Source organism: Strix uralensis, chromosome 5 (genome assembly GCF_047716275.1).
Source record: "Strix uralensis isolate ZFMK-TIS-50842 chromosome 5, bStrUra1, whole genome shotgun sequence".
NCBI lineage: Eukaryota > Metazoa > Chordata > Aves > Strigiformes > Strigidae > Strix > Strix uralensis.
In genome coordinates, this window is record NC_133976.1 from 89111662 (window position 1) to 89136243 (window position 24582).

Consider the following 24582-nt stretch of genomic DNA (forward strand, 5'->3'; position numbering starts at 1 on the left):
TAGGGAGGAGAAATTCTAACTGCTGGATGGCCAGAAGCCAGACATCTAAACTGTCAGCTTGCAAGCCTCCCCTTTGTCGAAGAGATATTGCAGAAACCCTGTCTGCTGTGTGAATTGGGTGCTGGAACACGTGCAGCACTACGTACATCACTACAGTAATTTGTGCATAGGCATGTTACTGACTAGCACTGAGGTTCACGGATTTAAAGCACTGTTTTAAAGGACCTGTACTTGATGGAGGTTTTTATTTTTCTGCCCTGAGTACCTGTCCCCAGCATTACTCTTTCAGTGAATCACTGGTTTTGATGGAAGCATGTTGAGATGAAGACTCTGCAGCTTCCAAAGACCCGCATCCTGTGCTCCTACATTGGGGTGTCAGTTCCTGTCTCTGCAGTGCTCCGTGGGTCTGTTAGCAGCCAAGGCAAGTCTACTGCATGGCCCTGGGCCTGAGCCCAACTAGGTAAGGCCTTGGGGGCTGTGCTTCCTGGCCCTCAGCTCCTGCTGATCTGGGGGACTTTGTGGAGAGCTGGTAGGGAACACGCTGCTCCTCTGAAGTTCCAGCAGAGTTCTGCCTCAACCCTGCAGCCCTTCGCTATTCAGAGGCACAACAGAGATGGCCTCTTTTTGCCTAGAGAGCAGCTGAGTAACGAAAAATTCTAAAGTCCTGGTGGTGTTGATTATCCTCATGCAGTTATTCCTTTTCCTTTCACGGAACAAGGTTGCTGCAATAGCATTTTTCTTTGCAGACAGAATTGGAAATACAGAAATAAATTATGGAGAACCAGGGTGTCTCCTGTCAGAATAAATATTTAATGAGAACAAGGGTTGTGCTCATTCAGAGTCACACAGACTGATACTGAAGTACTATCTGTATGTTAATTTTAATGTATAAAATATATGCTTGTACTTAAAAATGCAGAGTGAACAGCCTCAGGGGCAACTGTGTATTAAGTCTGTGACAGCTGTCTCTGGGTGATGATAATGTAAAAGTTTCTTTTTTTTCCAAGCCAATTTAATTTACCCACCAATCAGTCAGAACACAGAGGAGTCTTGAAGTAGTTACTCTCCAAATCAGTTCTGGGAGGCGTGTGTGTTCTTTCAAGTTGTATCTTGACTGTGTTCACTCTAAGCAGCCTCTAAAGTACATCAGCTTTTTTTTAACTCTTCCTAGCTCAGATTAAAAAAATATCTGAATAGCAGTATACTAGTTTTGTTTGTGTTGGAACAGCATGCAGAATTTGTACAAAAGGTGTCTGTTAGCATGCTGGTTACCATGAATTAACTAGCGACTGTTACAAGTTACATGCAACTTACAAGTTCTTTTCAGGTTAGAAGGGGAACTAAAGGCACAATCTCAGAGTTGCAGCTTATCTTCCCAAGGCCATGGGATGCTGAGGTGGGCTTGGGGTTTGTAAGGAGTTCTGGAACAATTACTTGTTCCTTTAGGCAACACGAGAGAGAGAATAAATCCCAGTCTCATTTTCCTTACCGCTCCCAACTCTTAAATAATTGGTCTGTCTGTTGCAGTATTCAGGATGCCTTGACATCTGAACTGTGGGGTCCCTTCCTGCCAGCTCGCTCTCCTCACTCTCTTCCTCCATCTCAGCAGAAGCCCGTGCCTTTCTCTTCATAAGCCTCTGTCAAATATCTCTGAACCTTTGTTTGCCTGTTTTGCAGGTTTTCTACCTGCCTGAAGGTAAAATAATTTGACATAGTCGCCCTGTTCAAACTTCTATTTGGATTACCTATTAATTTTCCAAAGGGCAGTCATTAAGGCTGCAATATCTAATGGTTGCTTTGTAAATGTCCTCAGGCTGGAGAGATACACATACTTGGGGCCTCTAAAGCTCATGACTAGCTCCCTATGCATTGGTGCATTCAGTGGTTTATCCAGTCCATAACGCGGAGGTATAAATAGACTCTGAAATCATTGCATAACAGTAGAATTGCCTGCAATTTAGAATAGAGGACGCTGGCAGTCTCCCAGTATGGCCACTAATGCATTTTGTGAACTTGGATGATGTCTGTCCACCTCATTTTTTTCATTTCTAAAATGTAGTAATAAAAATAGTACTGTTTTGGCTAGCTAACATTCACAGGAGAAGAACTTTCTGTAAACGCTTTCTGATTCACAGGTAAAATGATTGGGAGATAGAAACATATTTAACTTATTACTGAAGAAAAAACTCAGGTCTTTTACATGAAAGGAGATCATTGTGTTTAAAATAAAACTAAGGGAACAGACATACTATGTTAAAACAGTAGTTACAGACTTGTTTCACAGCAGACTGTTAAGGACAAAAGCTACCATTATTTCTATGTCTAGGTCTCCCTTCATATGCCTCTGTTTAGATAAGAACTGTAATACAATCTGTTCTCTTTCGTTGTGCAGGCACAGGCTTGCTGCAGGAAGTGGTATATCTAGTGAGTCAGGGAGCTGATCCAGATGAGATTGGACTAATGAATATAGATGAACAACTTCCAGTCCTAGAGTACCCTCAGCCTGGTCTGGACATCATCAAGGTACAATTTATTGCAAAGAAAGTCTTTCAGCATCTGAGTATCTTTTTCCTCGGTTCCATATTTATCACTTCATATCACTCCATGTCCTTGCCCTTTTCATCACTGGACTTGCTCAGTTTGTTGGAATGATTCAGAGTGTTATTAGGTTATTTTAAAATTGCTTTTATTAAGCTTTATTATACTATATTTAATGCTTTAGATGTTTCTCCATGTCCTCAATATCTTGGCAGTGGGTTTTCTGAATAAAAGTTCCAGGCCTCCCTTGCTTATATAAACAGAAGCTGCCCAATTGAGGCAAATTTGCTTTGATTCCTTCCCTGAATTCGTGAAAGAGAAACTACAGATACAGAGATCTATGGATCTGTAGACCCACTGTTCTGAATTAACACATCTCAATCCTTAGAGACACAGGATCTGTGGGTCTGCAGATTCTCTAGGTGTAGTGTGAGGAGTTTGGAATATTCTGCATGAAGTGACTTCCACACTATTAATGCCTCAGAGACTAGTGGCATGGCATATAACTGTGATCTTGTCATTGCTGTAACTGCTTCTGATACAGGCATATCTTGGAATGATGAGGCAAAATCCTGGGCTCCACCCTCTGACAGCTACAGTGCTTATCGAACTGAGCTAGCTGAGCCTGGCACGGATAAATTTAAGCTGCTTCTGGTCAATGACAGTGCAGCATCAGCCTGCTTTAGGCTGAGAGTATTTAGGGGTCAGAGGTTGCTTTTCTTTTTCATCTGTGTGCTGCCTAGTCCAGTGAGACCTCAGTGCTGCCTTGACGCACATGAGCGGTGGCAATAGCCAGAGGTTTGATTGGGGATTACACCCCGTTACCTACACTGTGTGCTAGCAACTTGATCCAATATGGATTTATGCAGTTTTTAACTACTGGAAGATGATGTCATAAGACAATTCTTGCCTCAACTGATAGAAATATACGCTGTTTGAAAGATGTTCACACGCTCAGATAAACCTTTGGATTGTCTGGGCCTAACTTTGAGGATACAGTAAATCGCAAGAGTAAAATTTTGAAGTGAAGAAGTTCAGGGTAGGGTTTTCAGAGCTTCTGATATTTTTCAAGGAATTTTAGTGGAAGCATCCCTGGAAACAAAGTTAGTGTGATACTAAGAATCTTCAACTACTGCACACTCTTCCTGAGAAGGTCCTACAAACAAAAGTACTTTGAAAGCAAAAGGGGGGAAAAAAACCTAACGAGGAACCCCAACAGATAATCCAGCCTTTTGATATTTAAGAAAGAGATGTAACTCCCTGACCTGATTTCTAGTCCCAGACTCCTATTAATTTAAGAAGTGAATTTGTGAATGTGACTCAGTATAGTAAAGGGCTTCAAGTATGACAGTTCAGGACAGCTCAGGATGTGCCAAAAACTAATGCACAATAACAAATGTTTCTGTCTGCTTTATTTTAGGAACTGACATCTCCTCGCCTCATAAAAAGCCACCTACCATATCGGTTTTTGCCTTCGGACCTCCATAATGGCAATTCAAAGGTAAAAATGAAATGAAAACATGTTTGTTTAACTATATATTGGCAGAAGTTGTTTAAGTGCTTTGGGGAGTGGGGTGGGGAGAAAGCTTTCAGTAGGATGATCTGTTTTTTGTCCTCCCCCCATCACAGGTAATATACATGGCTCGCAACCCCAAAGACTTGGTGGTGTCTTATTACCAATTTCACCGCTCCCTAAGGACCATGAGCTACAGAGGGACGTTTCAGGAGTTCTGCAGAAGGTTTATGAATGACAAGTGTAAGGAGCTGTTCTCTCTGCACACGCTGTTACACATTTATTTTCATCTCTGCATTCCTCCTGCAAGTACAGAAATGAACTGGATAAAGGTGCATTTGTTTTGCATATACAGCAAGGAGGTTGCTACAGATAGTGCTGTGTGGACGTAGATCTGTCCGTCCAAAGTATGGCCATGCCTTGTAAATAACTGCCTTGCAACATCTGACCCCGGGGGCTCAGCAGTGTTCCACTTAGCTCAGGCAAAACTCTTCTAAAATTCAGTTTGCAAGGTACCAGGTACCTTGTGAGAAGTGGTGAATGCTCCCAGCATCATTTTAGTTGTACCTCACCATTAGCCACTTTTCAGGAGTCTTTCTGTTCATCAAGGTTATTTTTTTCCCTGGTAATTACTTTAATATTTTAGCAAGATTTAGCTATCAAGTATTTGCTGATCCAAGGAGTTCAGTTTGACAACTCTTAGGACACCAGCCTTCAGAATAATTTTTTTTGTCTGAAACACTGATCCTTCTGACTTCTGCTGCATCTAGAATTGCTCCCCACTTCAGCAAGTCACATCCTGGGAACCTGCATCAAGCAATCAAATACAGGGAACGGCTACTAACTTTGGAGAGAAAACCAAAACAAAGCAGTTTAAATGACTCAGCTAGCAATACACAGGCAGTTGGGCCAGGGGAAGGAATCGAACATAGTTCCTAATAGCAACACTCAAACACTTGACCCCCAGGACCCACCCGTTCCCCCCTGGACAGCCTGTGCTCAATCACAGCCCCAGGAGGAAGGCCCACCAACCCAAAATCACTCCAAGTAAATGCCTCAGAGTGTGTGCTCTTGAGGTAAGGATCCTGTAGAAAAATGTGATGGTGAATTAAAGACCAGATACTTTTTATTTCATCTAAAAAATCAAGGTTTGTCCCTGCCGAGATACCAGTTAACACACAAAAATCTGTAGTTTGCGTGAGACTGATCAGGAGTGCATCAGTAAGTTGCAGCAAGCCCCTGTGGGAAGGCAGTTGCAGGCTGCTGCTGTCTGAAACTGCTTTAGCACAACTCCTCAGCTCTCACCCAGTAACTCCTGGGAGTGTGGGCTGTTTCCTGACCCCCCTGCCCACTGTGTTCCCACTCGGGCTGCGCTGCCTTAGGTAACTCCTTTGCACTAGCTCAGTAAACTTACAGGGGAGACAAGCCCTGTCTTCTCACTGACTGACTGCCACTGGGCTTTTTGCCAATGAGTTACCACACTTTCTAGCTGGGAAGAAAAAAAATTTTTTACTGTCTGCTATTTCTTTACATAAATCTTCTCTATGATACCTTAATGTAATGTTAAGAGTTCACCAGCGACCTTGTGCTCTGAGAGGAGGATCTCCTCTAGATCCAGTGCAGCAAACTTTCCTTCAACCTGGAATTTGGAGGCATTGATGCTAAATGAGCTGTATAATAATAAAGGGAAGAAAAAGTAAAAGCCTGCTAGTGGAGGTTATTTAACAAGCCTTAGAAACCTTTGCTACTTTCTCCTGCAGTTCTGTGCAGGGAGCGTAAATGCTCTCCTTCCATTCCAGCTCACCTTTAGCTTTTTCTTTTGCATTCCCTGAGAATGGGATGTTTGTCTGCAGCTCATGATCGGGAACTTCTAGACTGGAGACAAGTGAAAAACACACTAGAAGGCCTTCTAAGATAGGAGGAAGGTTCTGTACTCTTTTTTTACATAAGTATCCCAAGAGTTATTTATATCTTTATCTTGTAGCAGGTAGCTGATTTATCACAACCTCCCAGAGTCAGTAAAACATCACAGCATGTTCTGTGTCCATAATTGTGCAACTGGAGTGTTTTGTAATACGGTAAATTTAATGTTTGCATCTCATGGAAGCAACACCAGCAGCAAAAAACCTTAATAAGAAGTCAAAGTGCTGCTAGAGGGAGCACTGAGCCCAAATGACACAATCCCACTCTTTTTACCCCTCCTTACACCTGACTATCTTGAAACAAATTCAGTGCATGTTAGCTGCATTGTTTGAAGCTTGGATTATGCAAAGTACTCTACAGAACTTGCCATGAATGCTGTATCTAGCTTCTAAGTGAAGGAAGCTGCAGTGTGGTACGTTAATTGCGGGAATTCACACAGCTTGGAGCCACCTGCAAAGCTATCTGTGTGATTTTTAATTTGGGCCAATTTCTGTTCAGTAGTGTTAATACAGAGCTCCAAGAGGTCCGTCATGAAATATGGTGGTATCTTCAGTTGAACATTTTATCTTTATGGTAAGTTAGTTCTTTGGAATATTCCAAACTGATAGAAAAACTCTTTTTTAATTAAGTTCCTTGCTGTGCATGGCAGTGGGTCAAAACCAGACACTCTTCTCCTGGGGCTATGAACCACTCTAATTTTTTTTCTCCCTTTTTTTCCTTTTTGAAAAGGGTTTAATAACAAAAATGTTCATTTTCCTCATGCCAATCATAATGTCTTTACAGTAGGATATGGTTCGTGGTTTGAACATGTGCAGGAGTTTTGGGAACATCACATGGATGCCAACGTACTTTTTCTTAAGTATGAAGATATGCACAAGGTATGTTAGATGTAGCAAAAAGGTATTTTAATTACACATAGCATTGTAGTGTTTAAAATACATAAAGTACAAAATTTGCTTCTTATGTCCATATTTGGGCTTCCTAATGTCTGACACCGTTTTTAAAGCACTGGCATTCAATAGCTTCTGTGGACTTTCAGCAGTTTCATAAACCTAGTAATTTACTCAGGAATCTGCCTGCATCCAGAGGCCCTAAACTACTCACAGGGAAGGCAGAGATGTGAGACTGTTCGGTGGTTGCTACACTCAGCCTTGGACATTCCTTTAACAGAAATGTCTTGCTGTGTGTGCGGTATCAGTGAGAAAAAAGTATATCATCAGTATTTTGTCCTACATATTTGTCATTGCTTCTCATTATTTGGTTATTCATACTGTCTTCTGTGAAACAATGTTGAGAAGAATTAGGGATGACTATGTAGCATAAGGTGGACATAATTATTGGGTCCTTAGCGTATGCTGGCTAATGAATCCACTTTAGTTTTAATCAGAAATTTAGTGGAAATACTACATAGAACATTGACTTCCATTGCCTATTGCAATAATATGTTTTTGAGAATTAATGAAAATTCTTCAAAATGTTTATTTGACTGGAAAATTAATGCAAACGCAGGAAAAACCCAGCTCCTATCTCTAAACCTACAAAATGGCAAAATCACAGTAGAACTCAGTAAAGCTGGATAAATGATCATTTCAGCTTTACTGAGCCTTCTGATGGAGTGGGATGCTAAAAGAAGATGTAATACAATTAGATAATTTAAAAAGTTTAGCAGAAATGGTTTCAAACCCGTGGTTTTGAATAATGATGTATTCCTAACTGTGCTCACGGATGGGTGCTGGCGGCATCGCAGTATCTTTTTGCTTCCCAGTAAACACTGCTATTTTGTCCTTGCAATTCCAGAAGTCCTGCTCGTTCCCTGGAGTTCTGGGTGTATAAATTAACAGCTGCTTATTCTCAGAGGCCACCTCACTAGATCCTTTCGATCTACATGAATGCAGTCCCAGAAGCTAACCACGAGGAGGGGCTGTTCTAACGTTTGTAGTCATTTATTTTACCAAGACCAAAATAAAAGTAACTTCTACTTCCTCCAGAATACACTGCTATTCCAAAGTGATCAGTTAAGGGTGTGGTGTTGTCTGCAGTGGGAAGCATCACGATTACTTTGCACTTCCCCATTCTAATATTTGAAGGTGTGACCTTACACGACTGTATTCTCTGCCAACCTGCCTTACCTTAATTAGTTGCAATGTGTTTATTTGCAGCAAATTAGAAGGTGGCAAAATTTGAAGGCAGCGGTGTTTCTACATCTTCTGCATTTGCATTTTTCACACTCATCAGGATATAACTTATTTTGAAATATTTAAACTCATTTTAAAAAGGGCGTTTAAAATATTGTAAAATAAACTATTTTTTTCATCCTCTCTTACAGGACCTAGCAACAATGGTCGAGCAACTGGTGAGGTTCTTAGGAGTTTCTTACGACAAAGCACAGTTGGAATCCATGGTGGAACACTGCCATCAACTCATCGATCAGTGCTGTAACGCAGAAGCACTTCCCGTTGGCAGGGGTATGTTTAAAACCCACAGTAAAACTCTTACAGTGGAGGTTGCAAGAAGCAACTGACCGCTTAGTAACCTCCAGGATGTGTTAAGGTGTTGGCAAAATGCTGCTGTGTAAGTGATGGGAGGTAACTGAGTGTTAGTGCAATTTGCGGGTTGGTTTGTTTGGAAATAAAGTTAGGTAGAAATGACTGAAAAAGATGGAAACCTCCAAGATCAACAGTGTGTGTTCAGCACTGTGCAAACCACCGTGTTAGTCTTTGGCTTACTTGAACGGACGGAGCTATTCAGGCTGAGAAGCCTGCACTGCTCCTTCTGACCTTTGGCATGTCAAAGCCCACGCAATTTCATACAGTTTATCCTGGCCTAAGCCCTTGTGTTTAAGTAGATCAGATTTTCTAGAATAGCAGAGAATTCTAATTTGAAGGCGTGAAATGACAAGGAGCTGTAGTTTTCCTTATGAGTTTTTTCTTTTCATCATCTACCTCAGCTGTTTAAAATATGTTTAGCTTCTCGATGTTCACTCTGGTGAGGTCTTTCTCTAGGAACCTGAAGTGCCCTTTACCAAAGGACAGATGTGTCAGCAGTTTAAAGTCAAGAAATCAAGTCCTTTCTCAGTCTTCCTTCTGATAAGCATAAAAGAGTGACCCCAGTAAGTCTCCCTCAAATTATTTTCTGTAGGCTGCTTCACAGCGCTTAACAGCTCTTTTTTTAAAATGAGGGCATAATGTGGAGGATTCCTGTGTCAGCCTCACAAGTGCCTTGCCCAGACATAAAGTCACTTTATCCACTGATCTAATCCAGTTTCAACTGGAACTTTCTCTCCCTGTCTCCCTTGTTTGTCCATCCATGGCCACATGAGTGCTTTTTGCTGCAGCATCGTACGTGAAGCATGTGGCATTTATCATGGCCACAGAGTCTTTTCAGAGGAACTAATTTGCAGGTTCTTGTCCCTTACTCAGGGAGCACGACCCGGATACTTTGTTCTTAGGTTTCTGTGTAGGAGACCTTTCCATACTACCTCTCTCTGCCAAGCTTCCTGTTATCTGCAGATTTTATCGGCTGTAATTTTTATAATTATTTTCAAATCTCCGATAAAAACACCCAGTATCATCATTCTTTCTTGACTAGTAATTTTGAGTTGGCCATTTATTTATTGTATCATGCCTTTTGCTGACATTCTGTAGTTCTATTAAAAAGCACTAAAATCACATGCCTTACAGAAGTCTCTTGTATCTTTGCCCTCAGCTTTAATCAGTTGAACTGTAACCTTACCGACACTCGCTCAGGTCTGTGTGGAGTGGGTTTGCTTTCCCCTGAAAGCAGGTTTGCTGATGTTCTGTCCTACCTTTGTGGCTTTCTTGGTAGAGCCTCATGCCAGTTTTCCCTTACTCAGCCCGGACTGTCATCAGAGTAACTGACCCGGGATAACTTGTCCTCTTTGTACGTTGGCACAGAGTTTCAGAATGTCATACTTGGAAAAAGGCATTGCTCACACCTCCTTGCTTTTATCCGTGGAAAGGCTCTTGGTGTGTTCTGTGGGGGCTGTACGCTCCAGTTACTACAGTAGGACCTGGAAACCAGATTCCTATAGGCAGTTCCCAGCTGAAGTGGTGATGTGGCACCTCTTTTGGCCCTGTTCATTTACATTATGGTAAATGATGACTTCTTGAAATAAACACCTCAGGTTTGCTGGCTTGAGGTAAAATTCCGGTGAAGACAAAGGAGTCTGTAGTTTCCCTGAAAGACCTGATACATTCCCTATAGGTTCTGGCAGAGTCTCCACTGAATGGTGTGTTTTTCTGCTCCTAGTTATCTTGCTTTCAACTCCAATCCTACCCTCCCCTTACTCCTTCAAACTGAAAATTCATCATGTAATACAACTTATATCTTGCGTGAAAACAACCATCTCACTGGCAGTAGGATTTTACAGCACGTTGCCTAACTGATTACTGACCCACTTCTCTGCTGTGAAGACAAGATCATGAAATAACGAGTCTGGTAAGACATCCTGAGGACCTTGGAGAAAGTGTTCTGTGTCGGGGCAAGATTCTACAACAACAGAGCCGCGTTCTCCTCATTGACTTGCATTAACACCAAGCCCTGGCTTTGCTCCTAACCTCCACAGCCTGGAGATCCGCGGCGCAGCAGCGCTGCTACGTGCTGTGCACAGCCCAGATCCTCCCTCCTTGTCCAGTGAAAGCCAGAAAGGTGGTTGTGAGAGAAGGGTGAGGTGGTGATACAAGAGGGAGGAGAGGGGTGCTGCTGGTGAGACCTTCCGCGGGCAGGTTCATCAGGTGCAGCCTGCAGCCCCGCGCCGGGGCACAGCCCCTGTTTACACCATCTACAGATCTTCCAAAAGGAGCCTCCATTTTGTAACAGAGGAGGAAGGGAGCTACAGCACTTAATGTAATATTTTGTCATTTGTTCACTGTGTGCTTTTTATTAAAAAATATCCTTATTTTGTATTTCTTTTGTTTGCTGTCTCTGGCTTTTACAGTATTTTGTTACTTCAGAATGCAGCTTCATTAACAGTGCTTTGTTCCTTCTTGTTCATTTCTGTGACAAAGAATGGTGGCAATAACATGACAGCTTATTGTAATTTGTTTCAAATATTTTTAATTTGTCATTAGTTACATTTACTTTATTATTTTGCTTTGTTTTAGTTCTTCATTTTTTTTTCTTTTAGCACATTGATCTTTACTCTGAAGATAAGCCTGAGCTGCTGTGAAAGCAGAGCAATGATTAGCTATGTTACTTATGTTTGACTCTTATCACATCATAATTTACACAGTTGCATGATTCAAATCATAAACCAGGTGGGTGACTTTTTGACAAGCTATCAATTCATACAGTAAAAAAAAAAAAAGATGTTACAAATAATCCACTGTGTATGTCCTTTATAGAACTTGTCATTTGTCCATACATGTTGTTAGGGGGATTCAGAAATGAAAGGCTTATCTTTCCCAAGCAGAGAAAGAAAATGTTTTATTGTTGTTATTGAAAGGGAAATACAGGCTTTTATGTTTCATGCTGTACTTTATGCAATTATAGTTGCCAGAGCAAAATTGAAATCAGTATCAGATGTGTATGATTGCAAGTGTTTTCTTAATGTTTTATTTGATACAGGAGGAATTTGGCGAAAACAAGAAATGATGCATTTTCAGTCAGTTTCAGGTTCTTTTGATCTTTGGATCCTAAAAACAAACCAGAACACTGTCATGCTGTCAGGAGTTACAGGAAAATCCTGATTTCATAAAATGGCCCTGGCCGCACATACTGCAGCATCATGTTAATATGTAATTTGTAGATGTTCCAGACAGTTTTGTCTTTGGACTCAATTACAGAGTTGCTGCATAAAAGCAATGGTAATTAAATTAAATGGGTATTCTTCTTATGCATCAAATGCATAATTAAGCTCCCTGCATGTAGTTGTGTTCTTGCTGTTATGATTAAACTCTCTGGTAGCACTGTCCCAATTCTCCTTTCATTTATTCTGGTTGAACAAGCCTAGATTTTTGTCTTTATTTATATCCAGCATAAATGAGAAGAGAATTGGGCCTCTCAGTCTGGTTACTGATGGGGCTTATTCGCTGACAAGTAACCCTGGCTGACTTTGGGGTAAATCATTTCTGGACTGCAGTAAAACAGCAGTTAGGGGGGCTGCAGCCTTTGACTGGTGGGTTCAGCAGCATCCCCAGCTTGTGTTACTAGGTATTGGGTTCAGTGCAGCAGGAGAATACTCCGTACAAGGAAACACTGTTCAGGGTCCCTACTGCATCCACCAAAAGCTTCCTATTCCTTGTGTTCAAAATTAAAACTCACACGGCACACACTGGGTGCATGGCGCTTGTTCTATCCTGTAGATGTCATCTAGGCACTTGTATTTAACAAATAATTCTCTCCATAGTGAGAAACGTCAGTTCATCTGTTGAACTGAGCTTTAAACGTAAAATAAGGGAAATTAGTAACGATAATATTACATCGCAATAATCAGTTTGATACTCTGCATTCCACTTACCTTTTAGATAGTTCTCTGACCAGTGTGTGCTGAAGGCACAGTAATCTCAAAATGTCTTGTTAGCTGTTGGAATTATTAAACAGCCATAGTTCGCACTGAAACCAGAAATCCACTTCTAAGTGAATACCCAACCCAAAATCCTGTTCGTTTCTGATTAAGGCTGGAGCAAAACCTCACAAAAATCGGAATTCTTCCTGTGTAACCCTTGGCTGGCACAGATGACAAGGTGCACGGTACTTATTTGAAGGCTTGGTAAGGGTTGTAGCAGGGGAGCTGGGTAAGACAGGGAAGAGCCTTGGGTCCCGTTGAGCTTTCAGTGGAGGACAGGACTGACTGGTGTCTCACAGGGGATAGCTGGCGCCCCGCAGAATTAGACTGTAGATATTTGGTGTCCTGTCGTGTCGGCTCTCTGACTTGTGTTCCTTCTCTGTGTTTCAGGACGAGTTGGGCTATGGAAAGACATCTTCACTGTTTCAATGAATGAGAAATTTGATTTAGTTTATAAACAGAAGATGGGAAAATGTGACCTCACATTTGATTTTTATTTATAAAAAATGCATGCATATGATATCCAAATATAGCTAGAAGTGCTTTATGCATTCATTTATTACCTGCTGGACAAACTACTGTAGCTATTATGTGTAACAAGATTTAAAGAAAGAAAAACAATCTAAGTAAACCATATCAGATACAATTATCTTTGATCCTAAACAGCTGTTTATCTTCTAGTATTTTAATCCTTTGTCCACACGCAAGAACTTCCTCGGCAATACTAGAATATTCAGCTGTTATGGAATGTATTATATACGTATAAGGTATGTATCATATATGCAACTAGAATGTACACCTTTTCAGCCCCACATCGATTATTTAATGTGTTTTATAAAAGCTTTTCACTAGAACCTAAGTAAACATCCGTAAACCAAATAAAAAATTATTTCAGAGGGGAACAAGTAACAGGCCAAAACTGTATGCTAGAATGATCTCAGGGGTTAATCGTCACATTTATTTTTATAGCAGGTATATCAAGTATAAATAAATCCCATTCCAAAATAGTAACCGATCAAAGTGGGGTTCACCTTAGGCTCTGCACACCCTCATCTGTGACATTTGAGCAGGTTCAGTGCTGGCGTACTCCGCAGGACAGGCCTCGTTGTGCGATGGAGCTGTGCTTGTCTCTAGTGCCCGGAGTGCCCCGGTCTCCCGCGGTGCCAGCGCGCAGCCATCTTCTGGAGGGAGGGATGGAGGTCAGCCCCGTGCCAAAGGCCAGCGAGCAGAGGCTTCTCAAGCCCCCAGCTCTAATTCAGTCCCTCCAAATGGCGTTTAAAGCGAGGCAGCTGGTGCAGGGTCCCAAGGAATCGGGCTCTGACCCACGTCACCCCCCTGGGCAGCCGTGAATCTCGCCCGTTGGGCACGAGGGAGGGTGAGGTGCTGGGTGTCCTCTGCTCCGCTGGAAGTTGAGGGCACCTGGCACTGCTCAGGGTTTGTGCTACCGGGCTGCACCAAAGTGTGGGGGACGGATAGAGAGGCCGGTGTAAGCAGGAGGAGGGAGAGACTTCAGAAATGTGCCAGCAGATGGGAGTATTGCACAGCTCTTCATGCAGAATACGGCTGCAGGAATCCTTAGCCATGACTGGGCTGCATTATAATCAGCATTACAAGTTTATTTCTGTATCTCTTTTTTTCTCTACGACAGGTAGACAAACAGCCTGAAGCAGGCTGCCATCACTAAAACTCTCCAGAATGATTTTACTGTTCCGTTAGGTAATGACACCTATGCTTTTTAGGTTCTCGGCTGCAGGAGGCCCATTTTTGCTAGTCACATACTCAGGCTCACCAAAAGCTGTGAGGAAGGACTAGCAGATTTTTAGTGTTTCAGTTCTGTTGGGAAACTAACTGTCAGTTCAGCAACTGGCAAGTGGTGTGGCATGATGTGGCTTGACAGCACTTTTCCTTGTATATTTGTGAGTGAAAATGCTTTCAGTGAAATTTTATTTCTATTTTTATATTTTTAGTACTGTATGAATATTAAGCACTACACATTATACTTCTGTGCTTGCTTGCTTATTGAATAAAAGATGTGTTCCATGCATTGTGGTTTGCTCATTTTCTAGACCTCCTACTCAGACCAGGTCATCGCCATACAAGCCACAGCTTCTCTCCCCTCCCCGCAGCCTCCCAACTTAAGACAGAAAACCTGCAGAAAGGTGGCATCAAGGAAAAAGACCATCTGACCCCATGAGCTGTCTCTGACAGCGGCCCCCAAAATGTGCCAGAGTACAATAGAGAGCACAGGCCTCTGTCAGCATCTTTGTGTTTGGTGGCTCTCCGCAGGCTTCCCTTCCCCTCGTGCTGGTACTGAGAGCATCCCGTGGCAGTGAGTTCTTCAGCTAAACGCTGTATGAAAAGGCTCGTCTGCTCAGAGACCGCCACCAGCTCGTGCAGTCTGCTGTTCCTTTCTTCTTGCGTTTGGGCAGATAATACGCAGTCACTGTTCAGGCGAGGTTTTACACACTTTTATCTTGCACCTCTCAGGCAACTCCATGCTGAGGACTACTAGTCTGTCATACAGGGGGCTGAAACCCACAAGCTACAAGCAGCTGCAAGACGACAGGAATAGGAGAATTCCTTCTTGCTACAGAGGACAACAAAACCTCCCCACAGTTCCTGCAGATTAGAGTCAGAAGAAAATTTCATTAGCACCGACAATCTACTTAAACCACTTAATCCCAAGGATGTAGGAGCAGTCCATCCTTGTGGGTTGACTAAAGGCTCCTCATGTTCCTGAAGACACCGCAGAACCCTACTCCTGTTCCAGGCATGGCCTGTCCTTTGCTACCGCACATCGTCACCCCCCAAAGCCACATCTAAGGCCACGTTGTAAGAGGTGGGTGCGTACACGTGCCATTGCCAAACCGCCGGTGCAGGGGGTCACCAGCTGTCGGGCTGGAGGGGGAGCGGCTGGTTTGGCCAAAAAGCCATTTCTAGAGAGTAACAGCCTCTGTGACAATCTGTTGTGCACCTACTGCTATGTGGTGCTCCTTGGTTTAGACACCAAAGCTGCTGCGTGCTAGGAACCTGCTCTCCAGGAGCAGAAAGCCTCTCCTTGGCCAGAGCTATCCTTTCCTACCCCTTGCCCGTTGCCTTCTGTGCTATGAGGTGAAATTAATCCAAGAGCCCAAAGTCTGGTCAAAGCCCGTTCCCACATAAACCAGGCTGAAATTCTACCTCTGGATCCCTGGTGCTTGGAAGCATTTCTGCCTTCCTATTAAAATCCGTAGGCAGTAAGCTCCTTCCTGACTTGACAACCTGAACTTTCAGGACTCGGACAAACGTCACCGAGACTCTGTACAAATAGACACCCCTTGGCCCAGGCCCCAAACTGTCCCTGGAGAGAAAGCCTCGTTGATACAGATGCACTGCAAATGAAGAACAGAAATACCAGAAAACCAGGATAATTATTTTCTTCTCCCCTCAGCATTCAAATCTGGTAAGCTTCTGCTGAGGTAACTGCTGCAAAGTTAGTGCGTGAGTGAGATTTATCAGTTATGCAGCTGGCAGCCCCTTCAGTGATACAAATCCGCAAGACCTGGGGGGGATTTGGACGGCTTCACTGCAACGGTATTTCAGACCAACGCGCCTCCCCCTTTCCTGTAAAGCACCGCGTGCCCTCAGCCCCCAGCCATTGGCCGCACACCTTCGTGGAGATACCAAATGCACCACTCCACCGGGTCAGTCCATCACGGAGCAGGTGCCCGTGGAGCAGAACTCGACAGGTCCGGGCTGTAAGGCCCCCAGACAGCCCCTGGGCCGTGCTCAGCACCCCCGAGGCTCCTGGGTCTCCCCTGCAGCTTCAGCCGGTGGGGCAGCTCGGATGCCAGCAGCACCAAGTAGCCTCCCTCAGTAAGAGCCCTCCAAAGCGTTAACGTGAAGGAACCGAGGGGAAACTAATCTAGAGAAGAAATTTTTGCGTGGTTTTGTATACAAAAGGTTTCAAGCGTTCATCGCGGTGAAGTTGAGCAGTAAAGAGGAAAGACAAGAAAGCTAATGAGTAACCACTAAAGATTCTCAGCACTTCTGTGTAAGCATCACAACACAACATGGCACCAATAGTTCTGGCAATAATTATAAAGATTTATAGGCTCGAGTCACCATTATTATAAGCCATTCAGTCTTGCCTGGGCTATAAATAACATCACTTAGCAGCTACCAGCAAAGGTTTAGAGGGAGGATTAAGGAACAGCATTTGCCTCTTCAGTCCAAAGAAAAAGGCTAAACAGAGATTCAGCTGAATCAAATAATATTCATCAAAAAAAATCCCAAACCCGGTGACCACACCCACGGGAAGGACACAGTACAGAAACGATGATACGTAATCTCACTACATAATCCGTTTGATTCCTTTACTGCAGGATCTGCAGACTGGTGTCCTCTAGTGTCTGAATCATAAAACATATGCAGATGAGTATTTTCCGCTACCTGTCATGGTGTGTATCACACAGATAGAACAGAAACAACTGCAACCAACAACCAGCTTCATGCTGGCAGCGGAAAGAGTCTGCAAAAATGAGCACCTGCATTTAAAAATAAAATTTACCCAGATTTTGCCATAATGAGGCTTAGACCTCAAGTGCCAGGTCGTACTCCAGTCAAAACTGCTGTTCTATCTTCAGGGAGTGGCACGGAAGTCAACAACACTGCTGCCACCCTGCCGGGGTCTATCCGTGTGTAAATCACCCTCCAGAAGATGGGAGAGCGATGGCAAACCCTGCTGGCGGCCTGGAATGACGCTTCTTCCCAGCTCCCAGGCTCGAATCACACGCAGGTGCATGTAACCTCCAGCGTCCTTCCGAAAGCCCCCGGGCTGTGTGGTCTTGAAAAACGAACGTGAGAAAAGTTTGCCAAAACTCAGGGCAGTTTTCTGTGCTTTAGGAGCCCAACCTGTGGGAATCACCATTCGCAGCACAGGACTCCTCACCGTCAGTTGGGTTTAGAAACGGTGAAGCTGTTCCCGCCAGTCGAATAGAGCAAAGAGAGGAGAAGCCTTTGTACGCCCTGCTAGCGCGGGAACCTGCGGGAGGTTCTCTTGGTAAGCTCTGCTGTGCCGGTATCATTTTTCTGGATTTTGCCACTTTGTAAATTGTTAAACCTCGCACCAACTTTTGCTGGAGCTCTTGCTGCGCACAGACGACAAGCGCTGGCAATGACACTAGAGCAGTTTTAGAAGGTACCACCTCCAGCTGTCCACTCTGCCCCTCTGCCAGCAACGGCACCGTGGAGCAGAGGCAGCAGAAGCCAACGTGTGCTGGCTCCTCAGCTGCTGCAATTTACAGGCTGACAAGTGAACTTAGACTCCTGCAGACGGTGGTTTCGGATAACAGGTTTGTAAACGGCAGTAGCGAGGAGCCAAAACATCCTGGGGTCTGCCCGGGCTGGGAGGGGATGTCCCAGGTGCTGGTCAGGGCTCTTCTGAGGCAGCCCCGCAAGCAGCCGAGCACCGTCTCTGCTGGGAACGTTGCACTGGGCGCAGGGACCGCGTGGCGCCTGAGAGAGATGGTCTGTCCCGGTGGAACCCGTCCTTCAGCAGGAAGGGGAGGGAGATCCACGCTGCCGCGTGGAGTGAATGAACTAAACCCAACTTTTGGAAGGAAGATGGTTTTGCAGGAGGGCGTGGCAGCACGCGAGGCGCGGCAGGACGGGTGACACGATGGCAGCTGACTGCTCAGACTGGCCCCAGTCACAGCCACTAATACACCGACTTGCTTGATGCGATACTCCAAGTAACAGCCACCCCGACGTTAAATCCACTGTCACCATCTCTGTCACATACTCAGCTTTTGCCAGCGCCGAACATAAGATGACAATTTAATCCTCGCACGCAGATCCCAGCAGCGCAGCTGGTGTAACAGTGTGCTCAGGCTTCAGCCCTCGCAGGCCTTACATCTGCTTTCTCACGGCTTTGGAAAGGAGCCTCCCATAAAATATGTGAGAGCTCTAAGAACGCAGCACAACTGAACCAGTTAGAGCAAAACAAGAACCAAGGGAAGGGTTTAGATTTCAAGGTCCACTGGGAAGAGAGTATTTTGGTTTTGCCCATACATCACATAATCAAATGCTTGGGGCTTAAAAAATACATACAAATTTACCAGAGGAAACAAAGGTGATGATGAATATTCCCTGCTCAAAGTTTGCACCACTCCAGATTTCAACTTTTCCCAGGTTATTCACGTACCACTCGTTTGCTTCTGCACCTTTATTTAGGTTCTGGTTGCTGCATCCCCTCCACAACAGGCAGTCTAACCCTACCCAAACAGATAATGCTGGAAATGCCACAAGAGCTTCTCCGTTCCTGGGATTGCCACCACTCCGTGGTTGGTAGGATTTAAACCCACGGAGGGAGGTGGGCAGTGGGTTTCCAGTTCTGTTCTTTCACCAGCCTGGTTGGTTCAGCCCCACGTGCTTAGGGATCAGTCTCTGTTAACAGCCAGACCCTTCTGGACACGTTCGTTGTTCCTTCAGTAAATCCCACTGAGATTAGAGGCTAAAACTAGTTCTGACTGTTTTTATTATTAAAGATCTGTGTAAGCCTGTGTATTCTAAACAGGGTGAAAAAGGAATATAAACAAAAATATGATATGGGCCAGTTCAAGCCTTACACATTTGGTTTTTAACCACACAAGTATGGATCATTCAGTCACTTCTTTCACCCAGTAATCTGAAGCAATTTACATAAAGTGTTTGAAATGAAGAAATAATTTTAAAATTACTCTATTTTTTCCGAGCAGTAACTACACCACTGTGTGCTGCCATTACATTCCTGCAATCTTACACACTTCTGCTCAAGTTATTGTCTGTAAAGGAGCACTGCTAGTGAATTCACATGGACTGCGTGTGAAAGTTAAGTTACCTACACAAATATTTGTGGGAATCAAAGCTTTAACGTGCCCTGCAGGGCATTAGTCTACGTGAAGAACTATTGAGATACTGAACTTGTTAACGGACTTTTGGAAATAGAAGGCATTATCGGTTAATTGCTGCTGCGTGGCCAGTGTCTCTGGACTGTGCAAGAGACTATTTTTTCCAGAAAATGGCTACTACATAGTTTTCAACAAATCTCATTAAATTTATTTAAAAAAAAAAACCCACACAAAAAAGCCCAAACAAACAAGAAAACCCCACACCAAAGCTTATGGAAGGGCACAGAATAAGGCTGTTACCTCCCACCTCACAACTCTTCCTGGGACTCCCTGTCTCTGAGCCATGCAGCATCTCTGCCAGTGTTTGTCAGCCACTGGAAACCTTCTGGTGTTTCAGTGACCGGTGTAACAGCGACTTCCCAGGGGTTTCCTGCTTCACCCATCATTTGGATTTCGGGGTGACTTGCCCTGTGTGTTGGGTGTAAGTGTCAAGGTGTTGGTAGTGGGCGGCTGCAGGGGCAGCTTCTGGGAGGAGAGGGCAGGGCGTGCCCCTTGCCCCTCACCAGGTACAGCTGCTTCCAGCAGACCCACAGCAGGACACAGGTGAGCCCATCAGCTGTGGGGCATCTGTGAAAGCATATTTAAGAAAGGGTAAACAACAAATTAAAATGCAGCACAGCTGTGTTGAGAGAGAGGCGTGAGGGGAAAGAAAAAACTGTGAGAAACTGGCCTGCAGATACCAAAGTCAGAGAAGAAGGAGGAGGAGGAGGAGGAGGTGGTGGAGGTGCTCCAGGCACCAGAGCAGAGATTCCCCTCCAGCCCCCGGAGGAGGCCACAGTGAAGCAGGTATTTACTTCCCTGCGGCCCATGGAGAGGACCATGCTGGAGCAGAGGAAAAGTGTGGGGAGGAAGGAGTGGCAGAGAGGAGCTGTTACAGACTGACTGCAACCCCCCTTCTCCATCCCCCTGTGCTGTGCCAAGGAGGGAGTGCCAGAGTTGGGAATGAAGGGCTGAAGTTGAGCCTGGGAAGAAGGGGAGGGTGGCGGGAAGGTGTTTTAGTTTTTTGTCTTTGTTTCTTACCATCCTATTCTATTTTTATTTGACCATAAATTAAATCCATTTCCCCCAGATTGGGTCTGTCGTGCCTGCAGTGGTAATTGGTGAGTGATTTTTCCTGTCTTCATCCCAAGCCGTGAGCTTTGCCATCTTATTTTCTCCCCCCGTTCTGTTGAGGGAGAGCGGCTGCGTGGGCATCTGACAGCCAGCCCGGGTCAGCCCACCACAGCCTGGAAGCCTCTGGTAGCCCATTTCAGCTCACGCAGGAGCTTATACTCTGTCGTGGCTCTGCTGCCAGTTGTTTGCTATGACCCTGTCACCAGAACAACAAATTGTGCTAGAGCCACAAACCCTTCACGCTTCATCTGCATGGGGGAATTCAGAGCTTTAATTGTTCTCTGACAATTGCAGAGACTGGCACTCTTTCAAGGGGAATAAAATGAAATAAAGGACAAGGTTAGAGCGATCCTTTTACTTTAGGTTGCATAAAATAAAATGTGTTAGGCTTTAAAAAAAAAAAAAGAGCTAAGAGAAAATGAATGCGAGACTTGCGATCTGTCTTGCCAAACGCAACACAAAATAGTGACGCTTTTGGAAACAAATAGAAAAAACATTCTATTCTAAAGCTTCATTTATTCTTCCGAGAAGAGTAAAGGACGTGGTCCGATGGTTCTGACTGAAACACTCTAACAGCTCCTCATTATTCTGTTAGGTAGAAACTTCCTTCTACATTTCTATCTAAACCGACCAGAAATATGTTTCTACCATTTGCAAGATCCATCTACCTCGTAACTCTAGCAAAACATACCTCAGATGCAGGAACTTGGTATATAGACACTTGGGAAACTCTTATCAATTAAATTATTGAAATGAGATGAAATGAGGGCCAGATCCCTTAGTGGCTATAAACGCTGTAATTCTTCTGAAGATAGCAAAGCAAGCAGAGCTATTCTGATTTATGGTAACTGAGGATCTTGCCCTCATACCAGTAGGAGTGTACTTAAAAATACAAGCAATGGATCTGATTTATGACTTTTTATGCACCGGCGTGAATTCCAAGTAACATATAAATCAGGAGCTATTCAGAGCAGGTAAGTTATTCATGATGGATGCACTGATACTTTGCAGGTGTAAAGGCAATGTAAGTGAGGAGAGAACCAGGCTCGGTATCTGATGATACTTTAAATTTGATCTGTATCAGTAATTTGACTTTCGGTATACGGACTTCTTACGGACTGTGGACTATTTCTGAAGCGTCTCTGAAAGACAGCTAAGAAAGGCAAGCTGACTGTTAGTAGACCACACGGATGTACGCTTCCGCCAGAAAATGTCTAGAGTCCAGAAAAGTACCGGCTGCGCTTGGTTTTTAGAAGAGTACTTTAGAGCTCCACCCTGATTTTCTGAAGTCAGAGCAAGCTTTGCAGCGGGATGTGCTTCTCCTCACCACGTTCTTCTTGTAGCCAAGTTACTGAGCCACGTAGCTGTTGCTGCCTTAGCCGTTCGAATGGTTCTTTTGCTGACAAATTGATTTAAATATGTCGGCTGAACCTGTAAAAAGGGCAGAGTAGTATTGAAAGCTCCATGAATTTCCCTCTGGCTTGGACACAGTACAAGTAGCTGGCACAGCCTCTTGTGGATCAACCCCCAGCACCTGAAATAGAGCTCGGCGGTGACTGAGCAGGCGATGGCAGAACGGGCTTGCGTGCATTTGTTTCAAAGACACTGACTGCCCATGTTTATGATGAGTCTTGCAGCCAGAACCCGTTGATTTGAGCTCTTGGCCCCCCAGAAATGGCCCCTCCCTGTTTATGGTTTCTTGGGAGCCAAACTTGGACGGTGACACTGCAAGTGTGTCAGCCAAGCGACTGTAGTAATGATGACACTTAGCCATGGATCAGATGAAGAAGAAAAGGTTGTTTCCCACCTGAATGGCGGGGAAAGAATGCTGGGAGGCTAATTTCTTCTAATGGATGGCTACAGAGCTAGGACATCTGCCAGGGGTTACTGCTGTAGAGGGGCTGTGCGAGTAAATTAAGTGTCCTTGTGACTGTTTCTTGGCGCTGAGGCGAACCGGGATGGAATAGCCCATGTCCAGACTGTTAAACACTTCTCACCTTCTGAAACAGGATGGCTGCATGCAGACGGCCCGTTGGGAATGGCTCCTGACCAGCGTAACTCCCAAAATGGGCCCAAGAAGCTGCATGACCCAAGCTTGGCTCCAAACCCAACCAGAGATTTTTCTGACGATGTGAGCGTACGGAGGGTGAAGATGCAGGGCCCTGCACCAGCACCCAGCAAAAGCTTAATTCGCTGCATGCTCAGCGAGGGTCTACTCAGATCTACTGAATTTCTGTTTGATAACATGAAGATTGCTTGAGTTGTCAGAAAGGTGGTGTTTTCTCTTCCTTTTCTTCCCCCCCCCCACACCTCTTTTTCTCCTTAGTAGTCCAAAGCACTGAACTAGGTAACGAAAGCTTGAAGCTTTTGAATTGTGGTGGTTTTGTTTATTTATTTTGGATGTTTCAGGGTTTTTTTTTTTTGGGGGGGGGGCGGTGCAGTAGGGATTTTTTACCTGTGTAAAATGCTGCACAGTACTGCACTTTCGCTAGAGGACTAGTAACTCTTGCTCTTCTGACACTGTTTTTCTCTTGGCCATGCGATGTCTGCTTTATCTTTACTTTTCATCTCCCTTTACAGTGAAGCAGCTGAGCATCTTTATATGGCTTTTGTCATTTGTACATACCACGCTGGATTTTCGAAAGGCTACAGAACTCAGAATTCCCCGTGCTAACGTTTGCTTTCTATGCTGTGCTAATTGAATGGCAGGAGCAAGGTACCATTGATTGGCACGTATCAGAGAGAGGAAGAGATATACTCTCTGACTGCCACTCAGTTTGGGGAGAAATGAGATTTCTTATTTTGAATTGCATTTGTAAAAGAGCAAACAGGGCCCTTTAAAATATTTCCTCTGAAGTGTCTGATCGGGTCAACCCCGTGAGTATCAATAGAATTATCCTGCGATCCTGTGCATAAGACTGCCACTATTTCAAAGTATTTTTGAGACTATTGCCTGTACAACGGCATGGAAGAGATCGGGTGGTAGCACCATCGCCCCAATCACCCTTATTTCATCAGCACCCAAACCACGGTCCCCATGGGCGAAGACAAACGCCTCATCATACCCGAATAAGCCCCAGAGCAGCATCTCCCGAGGCGTGGAGCAGCGGAGCCTCCTCAGCCCCGACCCGAGCTCTCGTGTCGGTGTTTGCGCTGGCGGCACCGTTCAGGCCGTGTGGGTGCCGGGGCGGGCGCGGGGCGTTCGACGTCGCCTTCGGGTCACCCGTGAGCCACGCTTAGGAAACCCTTGCACGTGCCCTGCAGCACTATCTCTCTCTGATTGTTATTTTCCCAGTTAGCTCTTCTGTTTATGCTTACAGTAGAGTTTGTCTCAGATTTCCTGGGGTGGAAAATTAATAATAGCTCTTCATAAACCAGAGTAATTAGTGTAATGAGCTGGTGTCTGGTACATGCATTTTTCTCCTGCAGAAGTCTAAAAGTCTAAATAAACATCTAAGCAACTGTACTGCTTAATAAAATAGCAGGCTTTCTAAGTAAGAGGTTGTGTTTTTAAAGATTTTTAGAGTACTTTAATGTGCATAGCCTTCAAGAAAATGGCCAAAAAAATTTCCAGAGATAATTCTGTGTTATTTGGTAAAGACTCTATCCTCCTACTCTAAACTGTGTATCCGAAAGTGCTGACATAGGAGAAAGATAGTCCGCAGCACAGCCACAGAAACTGTGAACTCCTCTCATCTGGTCACTGCTAGTCAGCAAGAACTATTTCGGTCAATATTTTTATCAGCAAATTAGATCTCGCATCAAGAAATCAGTTTTTGTCTCTGTGTTGCTGTTGCCAGGCACACTGCTGCTCTTCGTGTCCTGTATTCTGGTCTGTTCTCATAATCCTGTTTTGAAGCCGGGGGAGACTGTGGCCAGAGTGACAACTGCTGAAGACCCGGTGCCTTGCACCCCTCCTCCCATTTTCCTCAGGACCTCACTCCACACCAAACTGCTTGTTTGGCAGCAGGCAGCGCTCAGTTAAATCAGCTGCAGCTTTGTATTGAAGTCTGAGTGTTCCCAGTCTTGGGACTTTAAAC

At 44.4% G+C, this 24582-nt stretch overlaps 1 protein-coding gene across 2 annotated transcripts in view; it reads left to right on the plus strand.

Moving 5' to 3' along the window:
- The window catches only part of SULT4A1 (sulfotransferase family 4A member 1), a 30325-nt gene extending 15781 nt beyond the window's left edge, over positions 1-14544 (plus strand). The window contains exons 2-8 of one of the 2 annotated variants that reach the window (XR_012629350.1): positions 2393-2523; positions 3959-4039; positions 4168-4294; positions 6758-6852; positions 8301-8439; positions 11121-11250; positions 12891-14544. Coding sequence is in view for 1 of the 2 variants with exons in the window: in XM_074872163.1 (XP_074728264.1) it covers positions 2393-2523; positions 3959-4039; positions 4168-4294; positions 6758-6852; positions 8301-8439; positions 12891-13003 (686 nt within the window). In the remaining variant the exon portion in view is untranslated. The remainder of the gene's footprint in view (positions 1-2392; positions 2524-3958; positions 4040-4167; positions 4295-6757; positions 6853-8300; positions 8440-11120; positions 11251-12890) is intronic. The other variant, XM_074872163.1, reaches the window with a different exon arrangement.
- Positions 14545-24582: the final 10038 nt, after the last annotated feature.